Source organism: Lynx canadensis, chromosome A3 (genome assembly GCF_007474595.2).
Source record: "Lynx canadensis isolate LIC74 chromosome A3, mLynCan4.pri.v2, whole genome shotgun sequence".
Classification (NCBI taxonomy): domain Eukaryota; kingdom Metazoa; phylum Chordata; class Mammalia; order Carnivora; family Felidae; genus Lynx; species Lynx canadensis.
Genome location: NC_044305.1, coordinates 88238969 through 88266616, shown reverse-complemented (window position 1 = coordinate 88266616; position 27648 = coordinate 88238969). Strand labels below are relative to the sequence as shown.

The following is a 27648-nucleotide window of genomic DNA, read 5'->3' as shown; positions in this document are numbered from 1 at the left end:
AACTGAGTTTGATCCTGCGGCGGCTACAAGTGGGTCCCGGGCGGGCGGCGGGCGGCGGGCGGCCGGGGCGGGGCGGGAGGCCGGCGGGCGCTCACACGCTCCGGCCGCCGGCCTTTCACCACGCCTCCGGCTTTGTGAGCGCAGGAGGGGGGGGAGTGTGGGGGGTGGAGTGGGGTGGGGGTAGGGTGGGGGTGGGGTGGGGGGGCGGGCTGGCGGAGCGCCCACGGCGCAGCCTCCCGCCTCTATATAAACACACGCATCGCCTCGCTTTGGACTCAAATTCACATTGAGAGAAGCTTTTAAAACCACCAGCCCTGAAATCCTGCCTCCTGCTTTTCCCCCTCTTTCATTCCTTTTGCCTTCCTTTCTTTTTTCCCCCTTTCTTCCCCCAGCAGCAACTCCAGAGCCGAGAGACTGCGTCCCGGGACGGATTGCCTTTTCTTAATTGATACAATAGCCCAGCTCGGGTTTTCACCTCCTCCCCCAACCCCACCCCGCCTCACCCCGCCCGCCGCCGCCGCCGCCGCCGCCGCCGCCGCCCCAGCGCCCGCCCGGGGCTCTGTCGTCGGCCGCGTCCCGTCCCGGCCGCGGCCCGCCGGCTCCGCACCCGCGCTCCGGCTGCTGCGCCCGCCGCGCCGCCTCGCCAGCCGCGCCCGCCTCGGGGGTGCGCGGCGGCGGCTCTGCGGCTCGGGCGCGCCGCCGGGGGCAGCCCGCGGACGCTGGGCTCGGGCCTCTCGACTCGCCTCAGCCGGGGAGCCTTCCCCTTCGCCCCCAAAGTTTCTGGGTTCGTTGGAATTTTTGGATTCAGAGTTTTTTCCCTTTTTTTTTTTCCACCTAGGAATTTGAGGGGAAAACTTTTGACAAATCGATCGCACTTTCTCTCCGCTAGCTCTTACGAGAGAGGCTCCCGCTGGACAAAGTTTTCCAAAGTTTTCCGAGTGTGATGGTTGCGGGGAGAGCTAATCCACCAGCTTGATTCACGGCTTCATCTCACCACCCTCGAGCAGTCCCCAAGCCCGCTATAAGGGAACAAACAAACAAACAAACAAACAAAGTTACACTCCGAATCTCCTCGAGTCTCCTCTCTTCTTGTAGGCAATTTTTTTCCTCCCTCTCTCCGCTCCCCTCGCAGCCTCCACTCCCCTTCCCGCGGCCCCTTCCTCCTTCTCTGTTTCGGCTGGAGGTACCAGGACCCCCGGCCGCAGCCTCCCCTCCCCCGCCGTTCGTGTCCCTTCTCATCCGGCCTTCCCCTCCCCCGCCGCGGCCGGCACAGCCAATCCCCCGAGCGGCCGCCAACATGCTCTTTGAGGGCTTGGAGCTGGTGTCGGCGCTGGCCACCCTCGCCGCGTGCCTGGTGTCGGTGACGCTGCTGCTGGCCGTGTCGCAGCAGCTGTGGCAGCTGCGCTGGGCTGCCACCCGCGACAAGAGCTGCAAGCTGCCCATACCCAAGGGCTCCATGGGCTTCCCGCTCATCGGAGAGACCGGCCACTGGCTGCTACAGGTAAGGGCGCACTCGCTCGGATGCTCTCCGGGGTCCGCTAGCGGCGAGCGCCGGGAGGAGGGAGCCGCGGGCTGGCCAGGGGGCGCCCGGAGCTTGAAGGCACCGGTCCCCGCCCCGCCCCTTCCCTCCTCTTTGCGGGTGCCGTCCGGGCTTCTCCTGCCCGCCTGCGGCGTGGTTTGGAGCCCACTGGCGCCTGGTGCGCAAATTCTGGGAGTTGATACGAGAGGTCCCAGGACCCCAGAGGGCTCCCAAGATTGACTTTCCCCCGTCGCTGGCGACCCAGCAGGGGTCTAGTGGGCTCCCCGCGCGGTGCGGGCCAGAGGGGGCGTCAGGTCGTGAGCCGCTTTCGTCTCCCCTTCGCGTTCCAGGCCCCGGTCGCCGTCGGCTTCCGGGGCTTTGGCGGTGTCCTTGGGACCCGAACACTGAGTCGGGGAGACGAAGGAGCCAATGGCACCCAGAAGTGCCCCTTTAAGACCCCCGGCTGTGTTCCCGCCGCGTCGTCGGCTGCGCTAGGTACAACTGCCTTGGTCCAAGGTCGGAGACAGCGTGTGTATTTTATGGTGGGGAGGGAAGGAGGTACCCCAAAGAAGATGAAAAGCCTGAGACTCGAGGGTTCTTGGCTTTTAAGGAAAAGGGTCTATTTGCTTATTGGGTGGGGACACTGTAGCAAGGGAGAGAAACCTGGGATTGGTGTGTGAGATCCATAGAGTGTGTGCATGTTTGTTGCCAGACGCCTCACGACCGCACGCCGCTGGTGATAATGGGGGTGGGCGCGTCGGGAACCAGACTCAGGTAAGGTAATGGGGAGATTAACCTGGAATTAACCTCGTCAAGTGCTAGACAAACGCGTTTGCAAGTGGATACACACAGAATTTTTTCTTTTGGGGGTGGGGGACGCCCCTGGTCAACCGCGGGAAGTGTGTCGTGTTCGCGTGTGCACCGGTGTTTGTCCGGAGGATGCTGATGGCGGTTAAGAGAAGCATGAATGTCCTGAAGACAACCCGGGCAAGGGAGAGGTGGGGCGGGAGGCGAACGCAGAGACCTGTGGGTTTAGAAGTGCGAAAGCAAGGCTTGAAACTAACAGACGCGTGCAATCCGCGCGCGCACCACACTTACACCCTGCCGGCCCCGCCCCTCGCCAAGTGACAGCGGAGCGGGGGCGAGGAGGGTGACGCGCGTTTCCTCTGCGGTGTGGTCTTCCCAAGTCCCAGAATCGGCCCATCTCTTTTGGGGTTGTTCAGGCAGTGGGGAGGGGTTCGCTTTCACCAATAGGGCTACCCTCCGCAGAGAAATCCCCAGAGCCTCTCCCTTGCCGCCACACTTAAAGAGTTAACTGCGGCGGTGGTCTAGGCTTTTGGCCGAGAATTTAGGAAATAAAATACCTCATACGGGCATCAGCTCCTGTCTTGTTAGAGCCAATCTGCGGAATGCATGGTCTGTCCCCACCACCTTTTCCTGACCTTTCTCTGCCATCCAATGTCCCCCTGACCTTTTCTCTAAATCCCACAAGGGCCCCTTGGGGCTCCGTGTCCAACCCGCACAGAAGATGGGAAAAGGGAAGCAGGCCTACACCTCCCCTTCCATCAGCCCGTAGGGCCCTAGACTCCGCCGTGGGAGGGACATGGGGGATGCCTGTAGGAGACCGCTGAAGGGGTTAATGGGAGCCCTCTGAATCCCAGCTTTATTTTTTTGGAGTCATTTATCAGATTTTACGGGGAGACCTCCAAGGGCTCTCCGTTTCCACCGTGCGCCATCTAAACAGAGCCTAGGGCTAAAAATACAACATTTTTGTATAAATTGGACTCGCGGCCCGAGCGGCCGCCCCTATGAAAGTCCTCTTTGTGAAGACCGTGGAAACGGCGGACAAATAACTCTTTATTAATGCCACAAAAAACGCACTTTAATTATAGTTAGGCAGATCAGAGGCGGGAGGGGGGCGGCGGGAGAGAGGCGGCGGCGACCTCGGAAAATTCACAACCCAACTTTTGTGTCGAAAGAAAAGAAAAACAGAGGAAAAGAAGGAGAGGAGAGACGGAGAGTCAGACGGAGCGAGCGAGACGGGTATAGCAGACGGAGGGAGGGAATCCCGCTCCTCAATCCCCCTTGGTCGCACCTCCATCCTCGCCTAGAATTCTCTTAAAGGGATAGACGCCGTCTAGAACCGCGGCAGGGTCGGAGAGCTCTCTCCTCCCCCACAACCTGGGAGTGGGGTGGCGTCCCCCCGCGACCCAGCCCCCCTCCTGGAGGCGCGGGCGCTCTGGGCTCTCTCCCTGTCGCGCGCCCGGGCCGGGGCCGGAGGCGCATGTGGAAAAGTGATTAGGGATCCGGGTTCTGCAGAGTCACTTTTCGGCTGTGCTGGGGTGTGTACACATCTAGTTGGAGAATACTTTTCCGTAGAAGAAAGGAAAGTGAGGAGAGAGACCAACCTAGGAAAAGGGGACGGCCGAGGTGTCCCTTCGGGGGTGCGTGACTCGGTAGGTCTGGAGTCCGCATCCGCACTTCGTTGGCGGCCGAGAGCTACGGCCGGACAGGTGGCGCCCCTCCCCTTCCCACCCGGTGCCGCCCCGGCGGGATAAGGGTTAACGTGGGGTGGGGTGGCGAGTGCCTACGTCAAAGGTGAGCGGGACGCCCCTGCCCCCGCCCCTCGGAGGTCCCCTCGGTTTCCGGTACCCGCGCGGGGGCCCGCTCAGCCAGCTCCTCTGAGAGCCGGGCCGGGGCCGGGGCTGGGGCCTAGGCGTCCTGGGCTCGCGCCGCCGCAGCCGCCGCCGGGGATCCGGTTACCTGCGACAGCCGCCCCGCCCTGCCCCGCCCCGCGGGAAGCGCCTTCCTCGGAGCTCCCGTTCCAAACTCCTGGGCGGCGACGAAAATCCTTCTCAGTTATTCCCAGGGCACATTGCATTAGGAAAATCGCTGCTCTCGGCCCGTGACCCTACCTTGCAGATCCCTCAGAGGGCCGCCGGGTCCCTTCGCGGCCCACCCCTGAGAACGGAGGAAACCCCAACCCCCTTTTGTAGTGACTGCCTCCGGGCACCGACCGCTCACCGCTATAAATAATCTTTGGCCTGCGGCCACCCCGCGGGGTCTCGCCAGCCCGTGGCCGAGAGCCTGGAAATATTTATTCCGAGAGGCTCCGGAGCGTGGGGCGGGGGAGCGAGGGGGAGGGGGGCGAAGGCTCTAGCTTTGGGTCCCGCGGTCCGGGATACCTTTTTCCTCCCGCAAGTCATTACTAAACACCCTCCCGAGGGGTGCCCCGGGCCTCCCGCCTCCTTGCATTATTTATTATCCTCTAGGCCCTACTTCCCAGTTCTTGTGCATGCTATGAAAAATAAAACCTTCGTGCGTGTTTGTGTGTGGGGGGGGAGCAGGGGACTGGTGGCCTGAGCGGGGTCCTCCGCCCCTTCCCCGCGAGCCCTTCAGGCTGGGCCTCCCGGACATCTCATCTGGAGATGTACGCTCTGAGAGAGGTTTTTTTTTTTTTTCCGTGGCTCCCGCAGGGTTCCGGCTTCCAGTCCTCAAGGAGGGAGAAGTATGGCAACGTGTTCAAGACGCACTTGCTGGGGCGGCCGCTGATTCGTGTGACTGGCGCAGAAAACGTGCGCAAGATCCTCATGGGCGAGCACCACCTCGTGAGCACTGAGTGGCCACGCAGCACGCGCATGCTGCTGGGCCCAAACACAGTGGCCAACTCCATCGGCGACATCCACCGCAACAAGCGCAAGGTAAGCGCTCTGGGTTAAGAACCCCGCAACCCTGCTCCGACCCTCTTCTTCTCTGTACCAGCCTCGGGTGTAAGGAGTTCGCAGAGCCCGGGAGACGCCCCCACTCGAATCTGAGACCCCATCTGTACACCATGCCAGAGGACCCCGCAGTTCCGTGCCTCGAAGTCTGCGGTCTAGGTTCCAGAGCTGGCAGGCCTCCTCTGGGTCTGCCCGTTTGTTGGCTAGCTGTGCCTTTCCCACTACCAGGCCCAGCGGGGGGGCTGGCTGTTCGGGGTGAGGGAAGTGGTTTAGAGGGAGCTTGAACGTGCAGGGACTAGGGCGTCCAACGCCTGTCCTCGCGGTGCTCCACAAAATTAAAAAGAGAAAAGGGCAGATGGTGGTCCATGCTCCCAAGGCCTGGAAACGGATCTTTGTAAAACCAAACCTAGCCTTTCTGCCACCGGTTGCTTGATTAAGGTAGACGCGGCAAGCTCTGGGAGCCGAGCACCCTGTGCGAGACGGTCGCGGAGCCTCGCCCGGGAGGGGTGAGATGAAATCTGGGCCACTGCTGCGAGAACCAGTCTGGATGGCGGAGGAAGGGCGAGGGGTGGGAGAGCAGCGGCGGCGCTGCAGGGGATCAAAGTGCACCTACCCCCTCCCATAAAGAGGAAGAGAAAGTGGGTGTTTATCCTGTGGATTTCCCGAGCGCCTGCAAGAGGCGCGGAGGAGGCGAGCCAGCGCGCACGGAGCGAGCCTCCCCGCCCCCTCACAGGGCTGCGCCGCCGCCGCCGCGGCTCAGAGCGCGGGCGGCACGTGCTGTTTGAACTGCAGTAACCCGAAAGCTGAGCCGCCGGCGGGCGGGGCGGCGGCCCGCGGGCTTAAAGCCGCCAGTGAGGGGGCGCTGCACGACCTCCCCTCCCTCGGTGTTTTCCATTAGGTCAGAGGACTCATCCAGGTTTGAAATCTGAAGGGAAGAGAGGCAGCCTCTGATCTGACCGGAGGAGTGGCAGAGTCTGGGAGGGGGGCGGGTAACGGTGAGCAGCCCTCTCGGCCAGAAGGCCATGTGAAGTGGTCTTTGTGAACGTAGGAATTAATCTTGTAGTATTTGGTGTCTTCTGCACTGCTTGCGACGAGTAGTTCTCCATTGTAGACAAGCAGACAAAAGGCGGCAAAATCTGATGGAAGAGACAACTCCCCCCCCCCCGCCCCGCGATAAAGCACGTACTGGAAGGGGCTCCTGAAGTAGTCTTCCCCATCTGCCTCACTAGAGCAGGAAGCAGCTAACAATTCCAGGGGGCAGATGAGGAGTGGCTGGGAAGGGGCTATAGGCTCAGGAATGGGGGGCTTATAAAATGTGCTGGCCATTATTTTTTTCCTAGTCTTTAGGACTCCACCCAAAGCCTGTTCCAAAGAGTGAGGAGAGAGCCTGAGATTCAGAAACCCAGCTCTGGGGAATACGTCTGCTTCCTCATTTTATTTTTATAGAGGCTTTGACAAGAAAAGTTATCATCCCCTTCTCACAGAAGGGGACACAGAGGCTTGGAGAGTTTGAGGGACTTGAACCAGGTCAGGAAGCCAAGAAAGGGCAGGATAGGGCATGCAACACAGGCATCGGTGAGATGAGTTGTTTCTGGGCCACCAAGCAGAGCCCTACTTAGTCCTGCCCACCTGGGCTTGCCAGAAACTGGTGGTTGGGGGTGGGGAGGAAGGAGAAGGCTGGATCAGGACCAGAGTGTGAGACCCTGGGGGTGCAGAGGGCTTGCTGTTGCCTTGTGGTTCCACCCACCCGGTGCCCAACTTGGCTGTGGGCCTCCAGGTGGGGAGGGCTCCCTAGAAAGCCCCCAGGTTTGGCCCACATTGTCCATTTGGGAGGAGGGAAGGAGAAGGCATGATGAATGCTGCCAGAGGAATGCACAGGGAAGGAAGGGGGAGGGAAGGATAGGGATGGAGCAGGGGTGGGGCCTGACACTGAGAGCCACATTGATGGTCTCCCTCTTTGGGGTACCCTATTCTCTAGTTCCTTGGGGATAGGAGGTGGCCAGAAAGCAGTTCATCCTGACAGAGGCTTGAGAACCCAGGGCAGGGCGCTCCCAGTGTGTGTACTAGTTGATGCTTGCTATGTGGCATTTATATGGGTCCTATGGTAAATGGGTGGACGAAAGGGTCTCCCCCCACCCCAATCTCTCTAATTCAATTTTCCATAAACTTAGGTTTGCTGAGCCAAATTGAAGGCTTTGGACTAGGTAGACACAGAAGTGGGAATCTCGGTCTTTGCCTCAAGAAGTAGGATCTAGCTGGAGGGACGAGAAGAGAATGAATATTCAGGGGCATATTGTTGGTCCTGGAGAAAATGGCTAGTCTGCAGGACCCCAGTGCCCAGTGGACCCAGCCTGGGCAAGGTCGGGGGTGTGCCACGTACGATGCCTTATCCAGTCCACTCTGTAGTCAGGGACCTGGCTGGTGAGCAGGCCGCTGGGCCGGGCCCAGGCCTGGTTAGGATGTCCTCACAGGAAGTACAGCCCAGGTGTGCTGGGGCCCGGCTGGCTGGCGGGGAACTAGGAGCGTCACTGTTTCCATTGGGGCTGGTGGCCTACCCCTTCTCTGGGAGGTCCGGCCAGATGTGCTGGGAAGGGGCTCCTTATAGCCATCGCTGCACTCCAGGTGTTTGCCCTGCTGTCCTGGTGGTCTAGGGCCAAGATGGGCGGGGTTGTTAGGGAGAAAGTCCGGAAAGTCTTGCCCAGTCTAACAAAATGCTCTCTTGGAGAGCCAGGCCTGTGTCCCTATAGCCACTACCTCAGACTCTGTCCCTTCTCTTTTGTAACTTCCCTTCCCCCAGGGGTCTGGGGTGTCTCTGATAATGGGGGAGGGATGTCATCCTTCTTTGTGTGCAGAGGCTGGGGTAATTACCCTGGAAGGGTGGATGGAGTGTGGGAGGGGAGATTGGGGAGAGAGTTGTCAGACACACAGAGGAGGAGTTGGGGGTAATTACAGAAGCTCCAGTGCACAGCCCCACACACCAGAATCAGGCATTTCCTCTTTTCCTTTGGAGATAGGGCCGAGCCTTTTGGCACCAGAGGGCCAGCAGTTTCAGGGCACCTCAGACAGTAGTAGCCCTCCCCAAACTTGGAGAGCATCCCAGAGAATGCACTTAATCCTGGATTTCTGGTGTCCTGGAGATGGCAGGCATGGCTTTCCCTTCATCTCAGACTCCTGGCTACGGGGACTTCTGTACCCAAGGCTGACGTGGGGGAGCAGCTCCTCAGGCTTTGGAGGTAAGGATTAAGAAGCCCTGCCTCCCCGCACACCATCCCTCAATGACCTGGCCTTGGGGCCCTGTCTTGGGTAGGAGTGGAGGTCAGGCTCAGGATTACTGCACCCCTCTCAGAGACCCTGTGCACCCTGCAGTCTGTGTTGGGGTAGAGAGTCCAGGAAGTGCTTCAGCAGGAGGGCAGAGCCAGGAGGGTTTGGGGGTCTTTAGGGAAGCCAGCCCAGACCTGCTCTAGATGGCCTTTGGACCAGTGCACAACCTCTGGCTGCAAAGTCTCCCCAGGCTCAGCTCAGGGCAGAAGTTCCCACCTGTACTGGATAGGAGGGTGGGTGGCGCGGCCAGGCAGCCCCGCTACTGAGAGCTCTGCCCCAGCCCCTTGGCAGAGGCACACAGCCTTTGTTCTGCCAGCCCCAGAAGTCCTTCACTCAAAAGTTACTGTAGCAGTAGCCGGTGGGTGCAGGGGCCGCCGAGGGCGCGGGTGGCAGGAGCGGATCTCTCTGAAGGTCAACGGGGGAGGGAGCCCATGGCCAGCCAGCCGCCAGGGCGCCTGGGAGTGGGTGCCTCCCTCCAGTTGCCCTGTGCCAGGCAGTGGGCGGGTGGGCTGGCTGGGTGCAGGGTTCACCCTCTCCCGTTTCCCTCCTTTCTCTGTCCTCCCAGGGCAGGGAGGGGTCCAAGGCTATGATGCTGGGGTGTCTGCTCACTTTCCAGCCTTGGGAGACAATTCTGGCCTTGACAGGGAGGGGAGGCTTGGCTGGGGTCTGCTCTGGCCCTGAGCCCCCTGTGCCAGCCATTGTCTCTGTTCAGGATGGCCCAGGCTGAAAGACCGGGGTTAAGAGCGTGCCTCTAGGAGAAGAGAAATGCTGAGAGCAGGAATATAGTAACCAGAACAGCTGGCCTTTTCCTTAGAATAAACTTGGCCATAAAGAAGCAGCCCCTTAGGGCTCTTAGATAAATTCAGAGCTCCCGGGATTGGTAAGAGGGTGGCTCGTGAGGTTTGGAGTGGTGGGAGATGGGGTTCCCTGCCATTGGTGAGTGTGGCCAGTCATGGTCTGGACTGTGACATTGGGAGAACCCTTCCCCCCTTGGGCCTCAGCTTTCTGAGGGGGTTTTGCTATGGCTGGAAGAAGGATGAGTGTCTCGGCAAACCTAAACCTTCAGATTCTGTGGCTTAGGTATCTGCCAAGGGCTGCTCTCCCTCCCCCACCATGTGCTTTTGTCCTGGGGACAGAATTAGAGCTAGAGTCAACTGGGGGACAGACCCTCTGTTCCCATAGGTGCTGCCCAGAAGCATGCCCAGGCTGGGGGGTCTGGGCTGGCCCCTCCCAACCAGAGGGGCTGAGACGGGATTGGCTCAGGAGGCCGCCAAGGTGAAGTCCAGGCCCAGTGGAAATGCCAGGCATCTGGGAAGATGACGTCCTCTCTTGTCCTCCCCCTTACTTGAGTTTAAAGTACACACCTTGGCGTCACCCCTGTGCTGTGCGGACAGCTGCCTCGGAGGCTGCCTGCCCTCTGTTATTCTTTCCACTCCGCAGGCTGTGGCTCCGGTGGCTTGGCTTGGCGGGGTGGCCTGCCCAGGCCCCCACCCTCCTGGGCAGCCGCTTCCATTCCTCCCAGTCTGAGTCACTGGCCCAAGGAGTAGGTTCGCTCTCTGACTCTTCCCGCTCCCGAGGCTGCCTGTCCAGAGGCTGTCTGTCCGTCTGTGCATTCATGGCCACCAGCTGAGAAGGGGGAGGCTATCTGGCTGAGCAGGTCAGCAAGCAGGGCTCTGGGGCTCCAGTGTGCCACTCCTCTCCCAGGGGCTCTATGTGAGAGGCAGGAGGGGGAAGCATGTATAGAAACAATTATGGAGGATTTGAACCTTGACAAGCCCCCTGGTGTCCCACCCCTACCCCCTCCCATTCAGGGGAGAGAGCGAGAACAAGGATGTAGACCCCTGAGCCAGTTGCTTTGCTGGAGAAACTGATGGGGGTGATGGAGGGTTTCCAGGCACGCCCTCCAAGGCGAGAGCCCATCCTGCGCCGCGCCGCGTGTGTGCCTGGGAGTGCTCGGGTCTCCCGTGACACTCTGCTTTCTCTGTCCCGGCACCAACCCTGGTGGGAAGTCCATACCTGCTGTTCCCTCTGCAGGGCTTTGCCTGGGCCACAGCTGGTTCCCGATGACCTTTGTCCAACATTCTTGGCTCACTTTTGGGAATTCCTAGGGAAGCCCCAGAGGGAAACAAAGCAGCTGTGGCTCCTGTTACAACTGTGGTCAGGGCAGTCGGCTCTGGGGGCTGGGAACCCTTCCTCTCTTCACACCGCGCAGCTCCGCTGGGCGCCTTCCCGTGTGCCCGAGTCCTGACCCCGCCCGCCCGACGTGGCCCAGGCCTCCCTGTGCCCTGGCCAGCACCTCCGCCTCCTCCTGGCCTTTGTGGTGGGTGGTGGTTTCTGGGCTGCCTCGGCTGTGGGAAGTGCCCTCGTTGTTAATCCTGGGCACCAACCCAGAGATGAGGCCCGGGAGTTTTCCTGGTGCCTGGGAGGCCCTGATGTCTGTGGAGCCGCTGGGCTGGAAGCAGGGGCATGGACTGGATGACCTCTGAGCAAAGTCCTCTGGGCTCAGAGCGCCTGCAATCTCCCTTTGCTTCACTTCTCGGTTGGCCATTTTCTCCACCTCGGGGGGCTCTGAGAGGAATCATGGGTGAGATGGCTAGGTGGAAAGGGACCCAAGAACATCCAGTTAAACTTCTCATGAAACCAGTGGGGAAACTAATCCCTAGAGAGGACAGTGACCTGCTGGCTGCCACTGATGAGTCAGGGTCAAGAAAAGAACCCTGGACCTGGCTGTAATTCCCTTTTCAGAAGCCCCAGCCCAGAGGCTTGCAGGTGCAGGGTGGCAGAGGGTTTCCTGGGGATCATTCCCAGCTCCCCATAAGGACCCCTGTCTTCCTAGAGGTGACGTGTGGACCTCTTACCCTCGGAGTCCATCTGCTTAGTCCCAAATCCCCCTTGGTCCTCCTGCCCTCTTTGGACCCCAAGGTTTGAGAAGGAGCAGTTCATCTGGCCATCACTAGAGGGCGCAGGGAATGTAACCTTTGGGGCAGGGCAGGGCAGGGCAGGGCAGGGTTCCTCAATGGGTCACATCTGGCCAGTCCTTAAAGTGCAGTGGGGGTCCTCAGAGCGCCTCCTTTGGTAACCCTGGGATGGCCCCTCCTGGGCCACTGTAACCTGCTTGGAGTGCGTGCATGGGGGCCTGGTAGGCCCTTACCGGGTGACTCATGCAGTGCCAGATTCTGGACTCTTTCAAGAGGACGGCATCTACTTTGGGACACATAGATACTGGCATTTATGTGCTCTGTACATTGAAAGGAACCACAGAGCTCACGTCTTTCAACCTCACCATTTTATAGATGAGGAAACTGAGGCTGGGGGGCGTGATTAGGCCATGGTCACACAGTAAGTTGGTAAGTTAAAACTCACGTCTCTGGATGCCCAGTCTGCCTTTGCAGAGTCACCACCCCACTGCATATTAGAGCGTAGCTGGCTTTGACACTGACCAGTCTAGGTCTGCATGGCTTCTGTCCTGTTATCCACCGCCACATGCCCACCTTTGGGCTCAGGTCTCCTGGTGCTGGGAGCCTGGCCAGCCCTTGCCCCCATCCCCTCCATGACAGTACTCAGTTGGCCCTGGACTGGCTGGTCCTAGGCCAGGTGTGGCCTCCCTCTCCCTGCCTGCCCCCACCTCCAGTCTCCTCACTGAGGCCTGGTAGCCACAGAGTATCTTTCTGCCTCCCTGATGAGCGTTTTGGTTTTGTAAGGGCCCTTAGTTGGCCGGCACTGGGCTTTGGGGACTGGGCCCCATTCCCACCCCATAAGAGCCAAACTTGGAATCCTGAGGACACGGGGTGTGTGTGTGTGGGCGGGGGGTACTGAGGCAGAGAGCACACTGCCTTTATCCATAGCCCTCTGAAGAGAGTAGCAGCTGAAGTCTCCCTTGTATATTCCTGGGACCCCCACAACTGAGCAAGGTGTGAGTGACCCATTCAGGCCCGGGCTGCCCTTGGCCACTTCCCATCATCCTTTTACATTTCAGCTGTCCCTTAATAGCAAGAGCAGCCCCGAACAGTGCTGGCTTCTCTGCCCCTCACTGGCCTCCTTCCCTCCCTCCGTCTGCCCACCGGGAATTTCGGAATGAAAGTGCTATTGTGAATGCCTGGCTGGGCCACTGAAGGGCCAGCACTGTTATTTCTGCAAACCAGCCCTCCCATTAGCCATGCAGGGCTGAGGCCAGGAAAATGTTACCTTTTCCTCCTCGAGCTGACTGCAGGGGAAATTCTCACATTTACAGTTTGTGCGGTGGTTGTGTTTGGGGGACAGGAGGGGAGGGTGAGCGCGTGTGTGTGGTTTGCGTGGGTCAGGGTAGGGGGGCTAGAGGAATATTTGTCTCCTTCTCCTGTGCTGTCCCTCCCCTCTCTGCCTTCCCCAGTGACCTTTCCCTCGCTGTTGGTGGAGGTACCCCCTTCTGCTCTGGACTCTTGGAGGGGGTAGAGGATGTTGGTTATGAGTGGGACACACAGGCGATCAGTAAATAAACTAACGTTGTCCCCTCTCCTGTACACTGTGATCACCAGTGTGAAAACTGTGCTGGGGCATTTGGGTAAGGAGGGGGCAGAGGGTGTTACTGAGGAAGCAGGAGGATGGAAAGCAGAGAAGGTGGAAATAGGGACTCACTGGCTACTTAAAATGGACCAGGAAGATGCAGGGCACTAAAAGAGCTTCTGTTTGGCTTTGTGATCTTTTGGGGTGGAAAATCTTGCCCCCATTCCCCTGCCTCCAGGCCTGGCCACATTGAAGACATTTTTGTGGCACAGCTATTAACAGACGGCCTGGGATCTGCACCCAGTAGGTGTTTCCCAGGGAATAAGAGCAATTTGGTCTCGTGAAGTCCTGCCTGTGGTCTAACCTCAGACTCTCTTGTCCTCCCATCAGTGGAGAAGAAGAGCCACCTAGTGCTTTCCATCTCTTCCTCGGCCAGTCCTCGCACCTGTGTTCCACTCCTCCTGGGCGCTTCTGCCCCTGTGGCCTGGGAGTTTGGGAATGGGTTCCTGTCGCGGAGGGGCCAGCTCCTCCGCAGCCCTGCCCAGCACCCCGTTGCATGCTCCCCAAAGCTGATACAGCCACATCACCTGCAGACCTGCTGGCGGCTGGACTGCCCAGTCCACAGGGCTTTGCCACTGTTTGGAGCACATGCTTTTCTGGGCGTCAGGAAAGGAGAGGACAGCTCACATCTCCATGTGATGACATGGAAGGTCCTGACTTTGAATAAAAGTGCCCACGAATGGTGTTTTAAGCCTGTCCTTCCCCTGGTTCTGCCTCAAGGCATAGGCAGCAGGAGGGGCTTTGGAGGTAGGCGAGCCAGCAGGTGTTTGTGTCTAGAGCTGGAAAGCGGAGCTCAATTGGAGTGGGGACCCAGAGTCTCTGTGGCCACCGTCCTGGCTGCATGCTTCAGTGGGGCCCCCTGGGAGCCGAGAGGGCCGGCACCAGCGCCTCTTGCCACTGTCCCCTGCCCTCCAGGTCTTCTCCAAGATCTTCAGTCATGAGGCCCTGCAGAACTACCTGCCTAAGATCCGGCTGGTGATCCAGGACACGCTTCGCGCCTGGAGCAGCTGCCCTGAGGCCATCAACGTGTACCAGGAGGCGCAGAAGCTCACCTTCCGCATGGCCATCCGTGTGCTGCTGGGCTTCAGCATCCCCGAAGAGGACCTTGGCCACCTCTTTGAAGTCTACCAGCAGTTTGTTGAGAACGTCTTCTCCCTGCCTGTCGACTTGCCTTTTAGTGGCTACCGACGGGTGAGCACCCAGGGCCTGGGAGGAGAGGAGATGGGGCATCCATGAACCCACTTGGAGTGAGATGGTGGCCGACCACTAAGACGCTCACTGGTCACACAGACAGAGGGGAGGTGTCAGCAGAAGGGTGGGGGTGGAGCCTTCACCTGCTGGTCTCTGCAGCTTAGGTGGGAAGTTCTCAGAGGAGTCTTTTCCTCATGGCCCTCCCGGCCGTGGGAGGGGGCCCTTCCTCTTTGGTGACCAGGCGGCCTCCTTCTCCCCTCAGGGCATTCAGGCACGGCAGATCCTGCAGAAGGGCCTAGAAAAGGCGATCCGAGAGAAACTGCAGTGCACCCAGGGCAAGGACTACTCGGACGCACTGGACATCCTCATTGAAAGCAGCAAGGAGCATGGGAAGGAGATGACCATGCAGGAGCTGAAGGTGGGGGCGGCCTCCCCAGTGGTCAGCGCGAGCGCTACATACTCTGTTTCTACCCCTTCTGCTCCCGGCCTACAAGGACTGTCCCTGACCAGCTGTGGTGGCCATCACTGCATGGGGCTGGGGCACTTGACCAGAAAAGAGACCGTGTCCCCGTCTGCTTAGTGTGCAGACTGATGGGGATAGACGAGAAGCATCCACAGTGGGTGGTACCGCCCCCCACCACAGTTTCTGTGCACCCACACTCTCCATCCCACCCACAATCCCATCCACCATTTAGGAAAAGGTACTGAAAATTGGCCCCTAGAAACCCCGCGCACATTTGGTGTCGGTGGCTTCATTGACCCCCTCGACCCCTCGACCCCCTCCACCTCCCGGTATTCACCATTTCAGTGCATCATGGTCCCCAGAAGGGAAGCCACTTGCGTGAGGGCAGCCTCAGTCCTTGGGGAGGAGCAGGGAGATTTGGACCTGACTCGGGTCTCCTCCCATCCTACCAGCCTTTTCAAACTGGTGGCACTCAATACCGTCTCCCAGCCTGTCTGGTACTCGCTAAGCCCAGTCAGGCTGCCAACACCAAGACTGTCCACACTGGCCTCCAAGAAGGGCTTCCTGCCCGCCCCTTTTTAGGGTGGGTGTACCACCTGAGGAGGGATTCATCAACTCATCCTGGTCTCGACTCTGCCACCCGCATGCCTGCCAGGTGCCCACGGAGACTTCCTGAAGACTCCGCCATCCCCACTGTCTGTGCTCACCCTTAGTCTGGCTCCTGCTTTCCCCCTGGCGAGCCATTAGGAGCTCCAGTGACCTTCCCGTTTGACAAGAAGTGTTGTGCCTCGTAGGTGGTGCCACGGCGAGTCAGAAACCCAGGTCCCTTCCCTCTCCTCTCTAGGCCTTCACGTGTAAAATACAGGGTTCGGGATGAGGCGACCCGCTGAGACCTTTCCCTGGGGTACCCAGTGCCCAGGTGTCTTGCTCCCCTGAGAACCCTGGTGGGGTCTGAGGCTTCTGGGGGCCACCTCCGCTCAGCCCAGCACACGTCCCCGTGGGTGTGGTCCCAGGTCACCTCCCCAACCCCGTCAGTACTCCTGACCTCCTACTAGATGTCCTGGGGATGGAGGAAGGGGCTGCGGCTGCCAGCTGGAAAGCCCCAGTGTAGACCCACCCTGCTCGCCACGCCGGGCCTGGCTCCTTGAGATTTGTCCTTTTTCTTCTGTGAGCTCACTGCGCTGATTAGGCCTGCTGGGGCTGGCTCTGGAATCCAGCAGTGAGGGAGAAGCAGCCCTGCCCCAAGGGACTTCCAGGCTCGTGCCTCTGCCCTGGACTGTAGCAGCTAATTCTCCTGCCCAGCCGGGGGACTGGCCCTGTGACCTGTGTCTGTTGTGGCCCGGATGCCGCAGCAACGTGAGGCTCAGAGGCAGGCCCAGCTAGACGAGCCTGGGGCACGGGGGATGCCGGTGGAGCGGGGCTGTCCCCGCGCTGGATCATCGACGATGCCTCTCTCCTTGCCGCTGCAGGACGGGACCCTGGAGCTGATCTTCGCAGCCTACGCCACCACTGCCAGTGCCAGCACCTCGCTCATCATGCAGCTGCTGAAGCACCCAGCCGTGCTGGAGAAGCTGCGAGAGGAGCTGCGGGCCCAGGGCATCCTGCACAGTGGCGGCTGCCCTTGTGAGGGCACACTGCGCCTCGACACCCTCAGCGGGCTACACTATCTGGACTGTGTCATCAAGGAGGTTATGCGCCTTTTCACACCCATTTCTGGTGGCTACCGTACCGTGCTGCAGACCTTCGAGCTTGATGTGAGGCTGGGCCCTGCGGGGCTGGGGCTTTGGGGATCCTTGGGAACATTGCTTTGGGGGTGGGGGCTGGCTGCTGGGAAAGAACAGCCTTTTTGTCAGGGTACTTCAGTACCCAGATGCTGGGTCAGATGAAGCTAACCCGGGTATCATAATGGAAGTTGCATGTGGACATCTGTAAACAAGAGACAGGACTAACATGCTGAGGGGGGAGCTGTGGGGGGAGGGGGTGCCACAGTGGGGGGCCTCTAGAAATATCTGGACCTGTGGGGCTGGCAGGCAGAAAGTCATCTGCCCTCTCTCAGACCTCCTCCAGCTTTCACCACCATACCTCACCCCTGCCCCTGTCTTGCCTCCAGGGTTTTCAGATTCCCAAAGGCTGGAGTGTCATGTACAGCATCCGGGATACCCACGACACGGCACCTGTGTTCAAAGACGTGAACGTATTCGATCCAGACCGCTTTGGTCAGGCACGGAGTGAAGACAAGGATGGCCGCTTCCATTACCTCCCGTTCGGCGGCGGCGTCCGCACCTGCCTGGGCAAGCATCTGGCCAAGCTGTTCCTGAAGGTGCTGGCGGTGGAGCTGGCTAGCACGAGCCGCTTTGAGCTGGCCACCCGGACCTTCCCCCGCATCACCTTGGTCCCTGTCCTGCACCCCGTGGATGGCCTCAGTGTCAAGTTTTTTGGCCTGGACTCTAACCAGAACAAGATCTTGCCAGAGACGGAGGCCATGCTGAGCGCCACAGTCTAAACGCGTCTGGCGCATACCCCCACCTCAGCCCAGCCAGGCGGGGTGGGGTGGGGTGGTGGTGGTGGGAGGCACCAGAAGGGTCGAAACCTGTGTGTGGGAGGGGGCGGGAACGTGGGGAAGGGGGAGCGGTCCCCCATACCTTACCCTCCCCTGTTTCCTCTCCCTGGCAAACCCTACCCAAAGCCACAAGGGCCCCGTCCTTCCAGGGGAAAGGCTCTTCTCCTGGCTCCTACTTCTCTCCAGTCCCTCCAGTTCCCACCAGCTTAGCTTCTGGGAAGGGGCATGGCGGGGCACTCTGCATGCCCATTACAGTGTTAAAAGTCAGTGGCTTGGCTGTCGCATTTGCTTGTCATGTTCTGAACTGGTCCCACCTCTCCCATTTCTTTTGGGCCCCTTTAGTCTGAGGACGGGTGGTTGAGGGGGAGGGAGGAAAAGAGGTGCCCCGTTTGGGGCTCTCTTCAGCACCCCCCTCCCTTCCTGCTTTGACTCAGACTGGTAGAGTGCCCCTCCTGGTGTGGCTGCCCAGGAATAGCATACTGGATAAGAGAACACGAGTCACCCTCGGTAGAGTGGGGGGCTGCAAGCAGCCTGCAGGGGCCCCACCCTGTTGCCAGTTTGGACATTTGAAATTACCTATTGCTGCTACTTTTTCTCTCTCTGACCTTGGGGCAAAGGAGCCCCAGGCCCTGTCCTCCCAGCACCCTCCCTGGTGGCCCTGGGCATGCGCACTGACATCCTCACCTTCCTGCCAGGCAGCCTTGAGCCCATCCTACTTCCCTGTTACACACATGCCCAAGGCCTTTGGCTCATGGGCTGCCCGCTGCCCCTCACCCCGGGCCCTCCCCACTCCCCCCATATTTATTCACTCATACAACCGAATCTTGGCGTTCCCGGGGACTGGAACAAGCATCTCTTCTGTCCCCAGCCTCCTTCCCAGCTGTCCAGGGCAGGGCTTCTGCGAATGGGTCCTCCCACCCACGGGCTCCAGACCTTCTGTGGGTTCAACCTCAGAGCCTCACTCTCCGGGTGAAGTCCAGTGCCTCCACCTTTGCCCCCTGGCGGTGGTGGGGAAATGGCCCCCCGCCTCCCTCCCTGCTCTGTCAAAAACCCTGTTCACATGGGGATTTGGAGGCTGCCACAAGCTCTTGCTTGGCCACTGTTCACCCCGGTGCCCCCCACTCCTCCTAGTGAGCATGGGGAAGTATACGGGTTCTTTCCTCTGACAGGGAGTGAGGGCCCCTGTTGTCCGTCCCTTGACCCTCACCCTTGGCCCTTTGCCCTTGGAGAGATGTCCTTGAAGTCCCACCCACCTCTATGCCACTGTCTACTTAGCCCAGCTCAGAGGTGTGGGGACAAGACGAAAGCAAGGGGAGGTGAGCGAAGGAGGCGGCCCGTTCGCTGCGCTGACTCAGGTCCTCTGCCGTGGTCTGGAGGCAGCTGCAGTGGGGAGGGTGCTGCAGAGCTGAGGAGGAGGGTACGTGCGATTTGTCAGAAGTGATTTGGCTGAAAACTGGCCAGTCAGGGGATGACTGGGGGACAGAGGAGTGGTTCCTGCCACTGGCATTTTGAGTGTTGGAAATTTGGGATGCCTCCCGGGATGGTTTTGGGGGTCTCTGGTGAGTCTCTCAGTGACTTTGCCTGTTTTCAGATTTTTCTTGGCTTTCTGTGTTTCTCTATTGGATTTTGATGTTATATAAAATCGACGAATCATCTTTACAAGAAAATCAAAAACACACAGAAGAGACAGAAGAGTGCAGGATTCCATTCCCTCCAGTTCCCTCTCTGTAGCAGTGGCTACTGTGGCCGCTGAGTGGCCCCCTCATGGTGCTTGCAGACCCCCACCCGCCCCCACTCACATCCCTGTGTGGTAGGCTTTAGGGCAACGGGTTCATGCCTGGTGGACCGCTCTATAGCCCCTGTTCTCAAGTGTTTCATTTGGTTCCTACATTTTTGCTACTAAAAAACAGTGCAGAACAGGGGCATCATTGGCAAAGAGACATTTTTAAAATATTAGCAAAATCTCTCAATCCACCCCCCCCCCACACACACACATTCTGAAAAACAGGCAAAAATGTGTCAAGACTCATCAACGCTTGCAAAATATCTGCATGGTGCACCAGAATTTCATACCCATAAAAAAGCCCAGTGTCTGCAAGGTTCCTGGTCCATTAAGCTGACCCAGCTTGTCCTGAACCAGTCGCTTTTGACTGAACATCTAGGAAGGCAGTAAGTGCTACTTCAGACAGGAAGCCCACCAGGCCTGGCCCTGGTAAGGGGGTGGGGGGTCCGGAGGGCTCTGGGAGGCATCAGTAGACTTCTCTTGGGGTGACCAGCCTGGGAGGGGCAGAGGGGAAGTCGGAGGGGGTCCCCGTGAGGAGGAAGGAAGGATTATTTACCCCGCTGGGTCTCAAAGGCAACAAGAAGGGAACCGAAAGAAGCTCTTGACTGGCTGACAGGAGGGTCCCGGTGTCGAAATTCAGCCGTCTCTCCTCTCTGTGTCCATCCGTGTCCGTGTGTTTCTTGTATAGGCTCTATAGAGGTAGCGCTAGATGGGTGATGTTTCCTCACTTACCATTCCTAACTATTGTAACTTGACATTAAAAAGACAAAACCCCACAACCCTCTTCCTGCCACGGGCTTGCAGATTGAAGCACTTTCGATGTTGGGCGCTGGCGTTTGTGTTCTGGGTACCATCCTGACCCTGCCCGGATCACTATAATATTATTTTATACACAAAACTTTTTTTTTCATAAATGTTATAATTTTGTGTCTGTCTTTATAAACTATTATAAGTACTATTTTTGTTATAATTCAAAATAGATATTTAGTATAAAGTTTTTGCTGTTAAATATTTGTTATTTAGTAAAATATGAATTTTTTTCTCTATTGTAAACATGGTTCAAAATATTAATATGTTTTTATCACAGTTGTTTTAATATTGAAAAAGCACTTGTGTGTTTTGTTTTGATATGAAACTGGTGCCGTGTGAGTGTTTTTGCTGTCATGTGGTTTTAATCTGTATATAATATTCCATGTTGCATATTAAAAAAAAATGAATGTTGTGCATTTTGTGATTTTGGAAATACTCAACCTGGCTCTTTTATAGGCTTCCATAATAAACCGTGGGGACTCACCCTTGTTTGCCTGTCTGGTCTCTGCATTCTCAGCATTGCTGTAAGGGTCCTCCCAGCCACCCACATGCCCTTCCCCTATGCCCACCTGCCAGGCAGGAATTTCTTCCCCACAACCAAGCTCACCATTCCTTGTGCATAGGCGCAGAGAGGTCCGTGCCAGTGCCCTGGGAGTAGTGGGATCCCCTGGGTGGGGAGACGTGTAAATGTACGGCCACTGGTCCCCATACACTGGGGGATGGGGCAGCTGGGAGTTGTCTCTGCTGGCCGACTGTGGCCATGACCAGCTCGGCCAGGAGTCTCATTGCTGGACGAGGCAACCCACAGCCGAGGCCCCGTCCTCAGCGTCCGTCTTGAACAAGGACACTGGTGTCCATGGCCACACTGCAAATTGGGGAGCAGAGTTCTGTTCTCCTGACTTCCAACCTCGTGCCCTAGAGCACTTCTCAAAGCCTATTTCATGGGTGTTGTAGGAGCAAACGGGTTCCCTGATTAAATACGTTTGGGGAAAGGGTCAAAAAGGGTTGGGCAGATTCCTCCCTCCAGGACCTCCCGGGCCCTTGAACCTGAGGGCGGGCGTGCTAAGCGACTGCGTGGGTCACAGGGCTCCCCAAGCCTGTTTGACGACGGAAACCGTGTCCTCTTTCATGTTCCTCACACTCGTATAAAAGGCGCTCTGCAACCTGACTCGCAGAGGGCAAAGGTGAGGCCAGCAAAGGGCGAGACGTCCAGTGCTGGGACAAGGAACTCTGAGGGTAGTTTTCAGGACTGAGGGGCTGGGGTGGGGAGAGAGGGCCTGGTACTGTCACAGGCAGGGCCTCATAGTACCCAGGCTGGTCCCATCGTCTGCCTTGCCCAGTCCCCTCCCCACAGCCTGGGGAGGTAATTCCCGCCCCCGCCCCCACCCCACACCCCCAAAAAGCTAGCCTGAAAAAGGCGCTTTTTTTTTGTGGCTGCAGCGTTCTTTGTTTGTTTTGACACCGTTAGGTCCAACCTCAGTTCAGAGTCCCCAGATCCAGAGAGGGCTGCAGGGCCTCTCCCCACCTGGCCACCTGGACCCAGAGCCTGGCCACCCCGAAGAGAACCACCAACATCTTCTGAACAATGCCACCAGGGCAGGACACTCAGCCAGCCTTGTCCACCGCATCCTCGGCCCTGTGCCATCTTTCTGCTTCACCGGCCCCTCCCCACCGCCCTTAGGTCTGCTCTCCCTGAGCCCTAACCTCCACCTGGGGAAGGGGACAGCAAGGGGGACTCCCTCGTTTTCCATAAGAGTCTTAGAGTGGCGGGGACTTTCTTATGGCTACACGGAAGCAAAGGATGGTCCTTGAACCAGAACTGGGCCACCTGCCCCACCCAGCACGTGCCCCTGTGGGACTCCCTCACCCGGAGGCCTCCAGGGTCAGTGAGAAGCAGCAGTGAACACCCCCCAACTTCCACCAGGAACCATGCCAGCAGAAGGTAGTAGTTTTTCAAAGTGTGAATTCCAGTCTCCTGGCGGAATGTCCTGTGTGGCAGCAGAGGTGAAAGCAGCAAGGTCCCTGGGCTGCCCTCAGTCTGACCGCCCTGCCACGGGGTGGGAGGGCCCAGCCAGGCGGCTGCCTGGCCTGTCATCACCCAGTCTGTCTGTGCCTCTCCCCCGTGGGCCCAGCGGGTCACCGATGTCCCCCACACGGCCGCCTGCCCCGGGAATCTCCTGGCCTGGAAGGAGAACACAGGCTGTTGTGGACAGGCAAACATGGCCACTGTTTGTTCAGGGATTGGGGCGCCAGTTTGGAGGGAACTCACAGACCGCACATTCTGCCGCCTCCCAGCATTTTTCCAAAACAGCCTGGTCTTGGCTGGGCCCCGCTGACCAGGGTGGCCGGGGACCGGGAGCCAGGAACAGGGCAGCGAGAGCAGAGCCTTGGGGCCAGCCGGGTGAGGTAAGCAGGTGAGGGCAGAGACCGCGCTCCGTCAGAGCCAGCCTGTGCAGCTTTGACGTGCCTTGGAGGAGAAGAGAGAGAGAGGGAGAATGACTCTGTGTGTCCGTGGTGGGGCCTAAAGGAGAAACAAAGCTGACTTGTCTGAGTCTTTGGGCCGAGCCAGCCAGGCTCTGTTCCTCGTAGAGACTCCGGAGCACTGAGCATGGCACATAGCGGCTCTGATGACAAAACAGCAGGCTGGAACTTGGGTTCAGCTCCTCATCTCTTACCTGACGTCCCTTTCTCCAGAAGCGATTGGTCTGCCCCCTGTTGCCCCCTAGGGACCCTGGCCTCTCCGTAGATACTTACTCTAGCCTTTTTGGCCTTTGCCCCCTCTGGGTAATGAAAATGCCTCCCCTCTACCCAGCAAGCGCTGGTGCTCTGACTCCAGCTCCCTTCATCTGAGCCTCCTTCTGCACAGCAGACCAATGATGGGTGAGCCCACAAAGACTTGCATGGGACTGTGGTGCTGCGACACCCCTGCAGGGAGCTGGGTCCATCTTGGAGATCATCTGAGGTACAGAGAGGGTTTCTTGGCTGACAGTAGCTTCGTGGCCGGGCTCCTGGCTCACCCGAGGGGATCAGGCTCCCTGGGAGAGTATATAGGTAGTTTGGGAGACAGATGCGCCTGGGCGGTGCCCATCTGCTTGGCTATAAGCCGCTTTCTTCCTGCCTCATCTGCACCACAGAGGCCCTTCTTGCCTTGCCTGGTGTAGACTTGACATTTTGGTAAGGGCTTCTTTTCCACGGCTTCTTCTTCTGGGACTCAGGCTTCGATCCTCTCTGAGCAAAACGTTATGTCGAGTACATTGTGATCAGTGCCCACTGAAGGTGTGCAGCAAGAAAACCTCACCCTGAGCCTGTAACTGCAGTGGTCAGTCACATAGCAGCCCTCAGCAAGGACTCTGGCCCAATTTGTGACTTGTGCTCATTCCTTGGGAAGGAGGGTGGTCACTTCTGACGGGTTGCCCTGGGATGGGGGTGGGGAAGATGGCACCCAACCCAATCCATCACCACCGCCAATCTCAACTACACTTCAAGACCACCAGGTCCTACCCAAAGGCACATACATCCCAAGCAAAACTCCATGAGGCCGAATTCCAGTTCCATAATAAAAATTGGGATATCCTCTGGAGTTGGTAGCAAACAAGAAAATCATCCTCAAGTTTTAACCTGCCTACGCTGTTTCCTCCCTGTGTGGAGATGGGAAGACCCATCAACCCTCTCTGTGAGGGGCGTCACCCGGTGACACCTCCCAAGGTGTTCACACCGGCAGATGCTGAACTTGCAGTGTAGACCCAAGACACGACCTATACACTTTCGCCTGTCATGAGCCAGATGCCTCTTCTTTATTAAGTTCATAATGCAAGTCTTGATTAAGTTCCACAACTCATGAATAACTCCATATGCCAGTTAGGGCAGGGGTTAGTTTTAAAATGCACATGGGGCACCTGGGTGGCTCAGTCGCTTAAGCGTCCGACTTCGGCTCCAGTCATGATCTCATGGTCCATGAGTTCGAGCCCCGTGTCGGCCTCTGTGCTGACAGCTCAGAGCCTGGAGCCTGCTTCAGATTCTGTGTCTCCCTCTCTGACCCTCCCCTGTTCATGCTCTGTCTCTCTCTGTCTCAAAAAAAAAAAAAAAAACAAAAAAAAGTAAAAAAAAATTTTAAATGCACTGAAAATTTCTAAGGACAAATACAGACTCCATGCTGCACTTGACTATCACCCACCTCTTCCTCTGATCTCCCCCGCACCATGTCCCTTTCATTTCCCTAACGCAACTCCCACTGCGAGCTATCTCCTCTGGGGGAGGCAGGTGTCGGGAGGCCTGCTGTGATTCTCAGAGTTGACACTGCGCACATTAGCCTGTGCATGGGGAGTGTGGGACTGAGGTCTGGTCCATTCTCTATCCTCTGCCTGTGACAGATGCAGGTCCATCAACTTCCCCTCTTTGGGCTTCTGTTCTCCCCCCAGTAGATGAAGAACTGGATGTTGGGATTCCTTCCAGCTCTCATGTTAGATGAGTTCAGATTCTTTCTATTGCAAGTAGCTTTGGCACAAAGAGGGATTTATTGAGAAAACACCGGATTGGGTCATGGACTCCAAGGAAGACCTGAACCCCCAGTCATCGGAAGAGCAAAGCACGACCGTCCAGGAGATGCCAGCAATGGGGAGTTGTGGAATTGCCCTCTTGTTTCAGTTTCTTAGAAGACAGAATCTAATTGGTCCAGCTTGTATCCCCCCTCTGGGCCAACGATCTATGTTCAGGGAGCCAGGGTCACCCAGCACAGGCGAGGCAGCTGAGAAGTGGGGTGGGCCAGAGAGTCAGATAATGCCTCAAGAGTTCACTCCAGATATAATTGTATTTCTAAAACTTAATCTAAATGGTTTTGTAATGAACAGAGTGCTAAGGGAAGGTTTAACCAGAGAAGGCAAAGCAGAAAAATTGATGCAGGATGGAGTAAATCAGGGAAGGCTTCCTAGAGGAAGAGGTTCCATTTTTCCATGCGGTAGATGGACTGTCTGGAAGGGCACCAGCCCTGGTACTCAAGTACTCAAGTACCAGGTCAGGGCCTGATACCTAACCAAGAGGCCCCCTCGTTCTCTTGTTGCAGACATGGCCTTGGTGTCTGATGGGACCTCAAGCCCAGTTCTCCTACTGAGCAAAGAACTGAGTGTATCTCTGCCTTAGTTTTTTAATCCACAAAGCAGCAGGATCGTATTAGTATTGCACATGGGCTTAGGTGAGACACCAAGCAGACCCTCATCGGAGAGGCGCTAACTCCAGATGGAGGTCTCAAGGAGCTGGCAGAGTGTTGGCCCTTCCCTCCTGGGGTCCACCTGGTCACTGCGCCTGGGTCTACAGTCTGCCCCTGGCCCTCGGCGAGAAAAGTGTGGGAACGCACACGAGCTGGTGAGACAGTGAAGCAACAGGAATTCTCACACACGGTGAGGGGAGCGTAAGTTGGTGAACCGCTCTGGAAAATGGGTTGGCAGGAGCTCCTCGAGCTGACTGGCTACTTCATCCTGGGATTACTCTCGAGTTTCTCTGAACGTGGGCCTTGAAGATGGATGTCAGAGTCTGACAGTTTCCATGGGTCAGGAGCCTAGGCATCACTTAGCTGAGTTCTGTACCCAGGCTCTCAGGAGGCTACATTTTCATCTGGAGCTTGGATCTCTCTCCCCAGCTCACTGTTGGCAGAATTCAGATCCTCAAAGCTGGAGAACTGAGGCCCTCAGCTCCCAAAAGCCACCTGCTATTCTTGCCACATGGCCCTCTGACCACATGGCAGCTTGCTTGTTCAAGGCCAACAGGACGACATCTCTTTGGCTTCTTCTGTCTCTGACCTCTATACCTCTGATAAGGTCAGACCCACCCAGGATCACCTTTTGATTAATTTAAGGTCAGTGGATCCGGAGAACCTTAATTACATTTGCAAAAATCCTTTCACCTTTGCATGTAACATAGCCTAACCGCCAGGGTGAAACAGCATTGTGTTCACACAGGGAAGGGACCATGCGCAGCGGATATAGCAGGGGCAGGAAGCTTGGAGTCATTTTGGAGCTCTACCTGTACAATCACGAAGCAACACAGATCAACAAACTGCAGCGCACAAACGGGATGGACCCGTCTCCCAAATAAAAAGTTGATCGAGCGAAGTCAGACATCAAACGAGAGGTACATCTATATTTGTATGTTTCAAAATGGCAAAATCAAGGCTATTGCTAGGGATGCATATGTACATGCAGAACTATAATGACGAGTAAGGCGGTGATTACAAGGACCAGTCGGTCCCCTCCAGGCCAGAGTATTCTCTTTCGACCTCTATGACACAGGTAGTAGTTATGCTAGTATCTGGTTTACAAAACATTTTCTGTACTACACATCGATGTATTTGTGTGCACTATTTCCATAGACCCCTTGTATTTCATGCGTGCAAAACTTAAACACAAAAGTGAACGTGAGATTTGTCTTAGGCAATAGATGCAAGGGGGTGAGGAGACTCGCATGGGACCACGTCCTTCTGAGGACATCTACACTGCCAGGAGGTGCCAGATGCTGCGGTGGGGGGGGGGGGGGGGGGGGGGGGGGGCAGCGTGTGGGAAACCCCAGCTGTAGGGGGGCGTGTGGGGGAGCTGTGCACCCCACAGGCCTCCCCTGACTCTGCCAGGAGAGCTGTCTCCCTCTCCAGGCCCTGGCGAGGCTAGAGACTGAAGCCACATGAGAACTCCTTCTGCCTTGCACAAACTGACGGCACTGCTCCCGAATGGACAGTGACGCTTGAGCCCCGAGCCCCGAGCCTGACACCAGACTGCATTTGTGGAACAGGTTTCCAACCTGAGATCCGTGGAAGGCTGTGGGGGTCTTGACACCCCTTAGTGTTGTATTTACAATGTTTGTGTGCTATGCCTTCTTGGAGGTGAGGGTTCACAGCTTCCAGAGCTTTCCAAAGGGGTCCAGGGATGTACAGAGAGATTGGGAATCGGTGCTGTGCATTTGGGTCAGCAATAGGACTAGTCTTTATGCATCTTTATGCAACAAGAAGGACTAGTCTTTATGCATCTTTGTCTGGGTCCCAGGTCCCATTTACCCCTTTTTACAGATGAGGAAACTGAAGCCCAGAGTGCTAAGTAATGTATCCAGGTTCTCACAGCTAGAAGTTGGAATCCTCAAACAGATGCTGTTTCTTGGGGTTTTCTCCTGGCAAGAGGAGGGGCGGGGAGGGCCCCTGTGTGTAGCTCGCAGTAATCCTGCGTCTCTCTGGGCTCAGCACACAGACAGCGGAGAGACGCCTGCCCGGTGAGCCTGGGGCACTGGTGTCCAATCTGTCAGGCATGGCCTCCTCCATTCCCTGCTGTCAGGTGGCAGAGAAGGAGCTGAACAAAAGGACAAGCAGTCCCTTCCTGGGGCTCTGACGTAGCCGGAGGAGGAACAACTCCATGCAGCCCCTTCTCTGGCTTTTGGGTGGCCCTGAGACTGGGGGTGACCCTGGGGGGCTCCCTGGCAGTGGCAGGCTGGCATCTGCACCTGGGAGGCTGGGTGGAGGGACGTGAACCTAAGAAGAGTCAGGGCATGTGTGGGCTCAAACTAGAGAAGTGAGCATAAGGTGTGTCCTGAGGGGCCAAACCAGCAGCATTAATACAGGGTGGGGGAAGCCGATGAGGCACGCATGCTTAAGAAAACGACCTGGGGGTCAGGGCTGGCCCCACACTGGTGGTGAGCAGCACCTAGGGAACTGGTTGTGGGGTGGGGCCCATGACAGGGTGTGGAAGGGTTGAGGGCCAGGAAGTGATC

General features: G+C 57.6%; 1 protein-coding gene across 1 annotated transcript; it reads left to right on the top strand.

Moving 5' to 3' along the window:
* The first annotated feature begins 1297 nt into the window (after nucleotides 1–1297).
* LOC115510707 (cytochrome P450 26B1) lies at nucleotides 1298–20150 on the top strand. Its single transcript, XM_030310831.1, has 6 exons — nucleotides 1298–1501; nucleotides 4996–5220; nucleotides 14017–14292; nucleotides 14555–14710; nucleotides 16225–16509; nucleotides 16866–20150. Exons 1-6 carry the CDS (start codon nucleotides 1298–1300, stop codon nucleotides 17256–17258), a joined length of 1539 nt encoding a protein of 512 aa, XP_030166691.1. The 3' UTR covers nucleotides 17259–20150.
* The last annotated feature ends 7498 nt before the right edge of the window (nucleotides 20151–27648 follow it).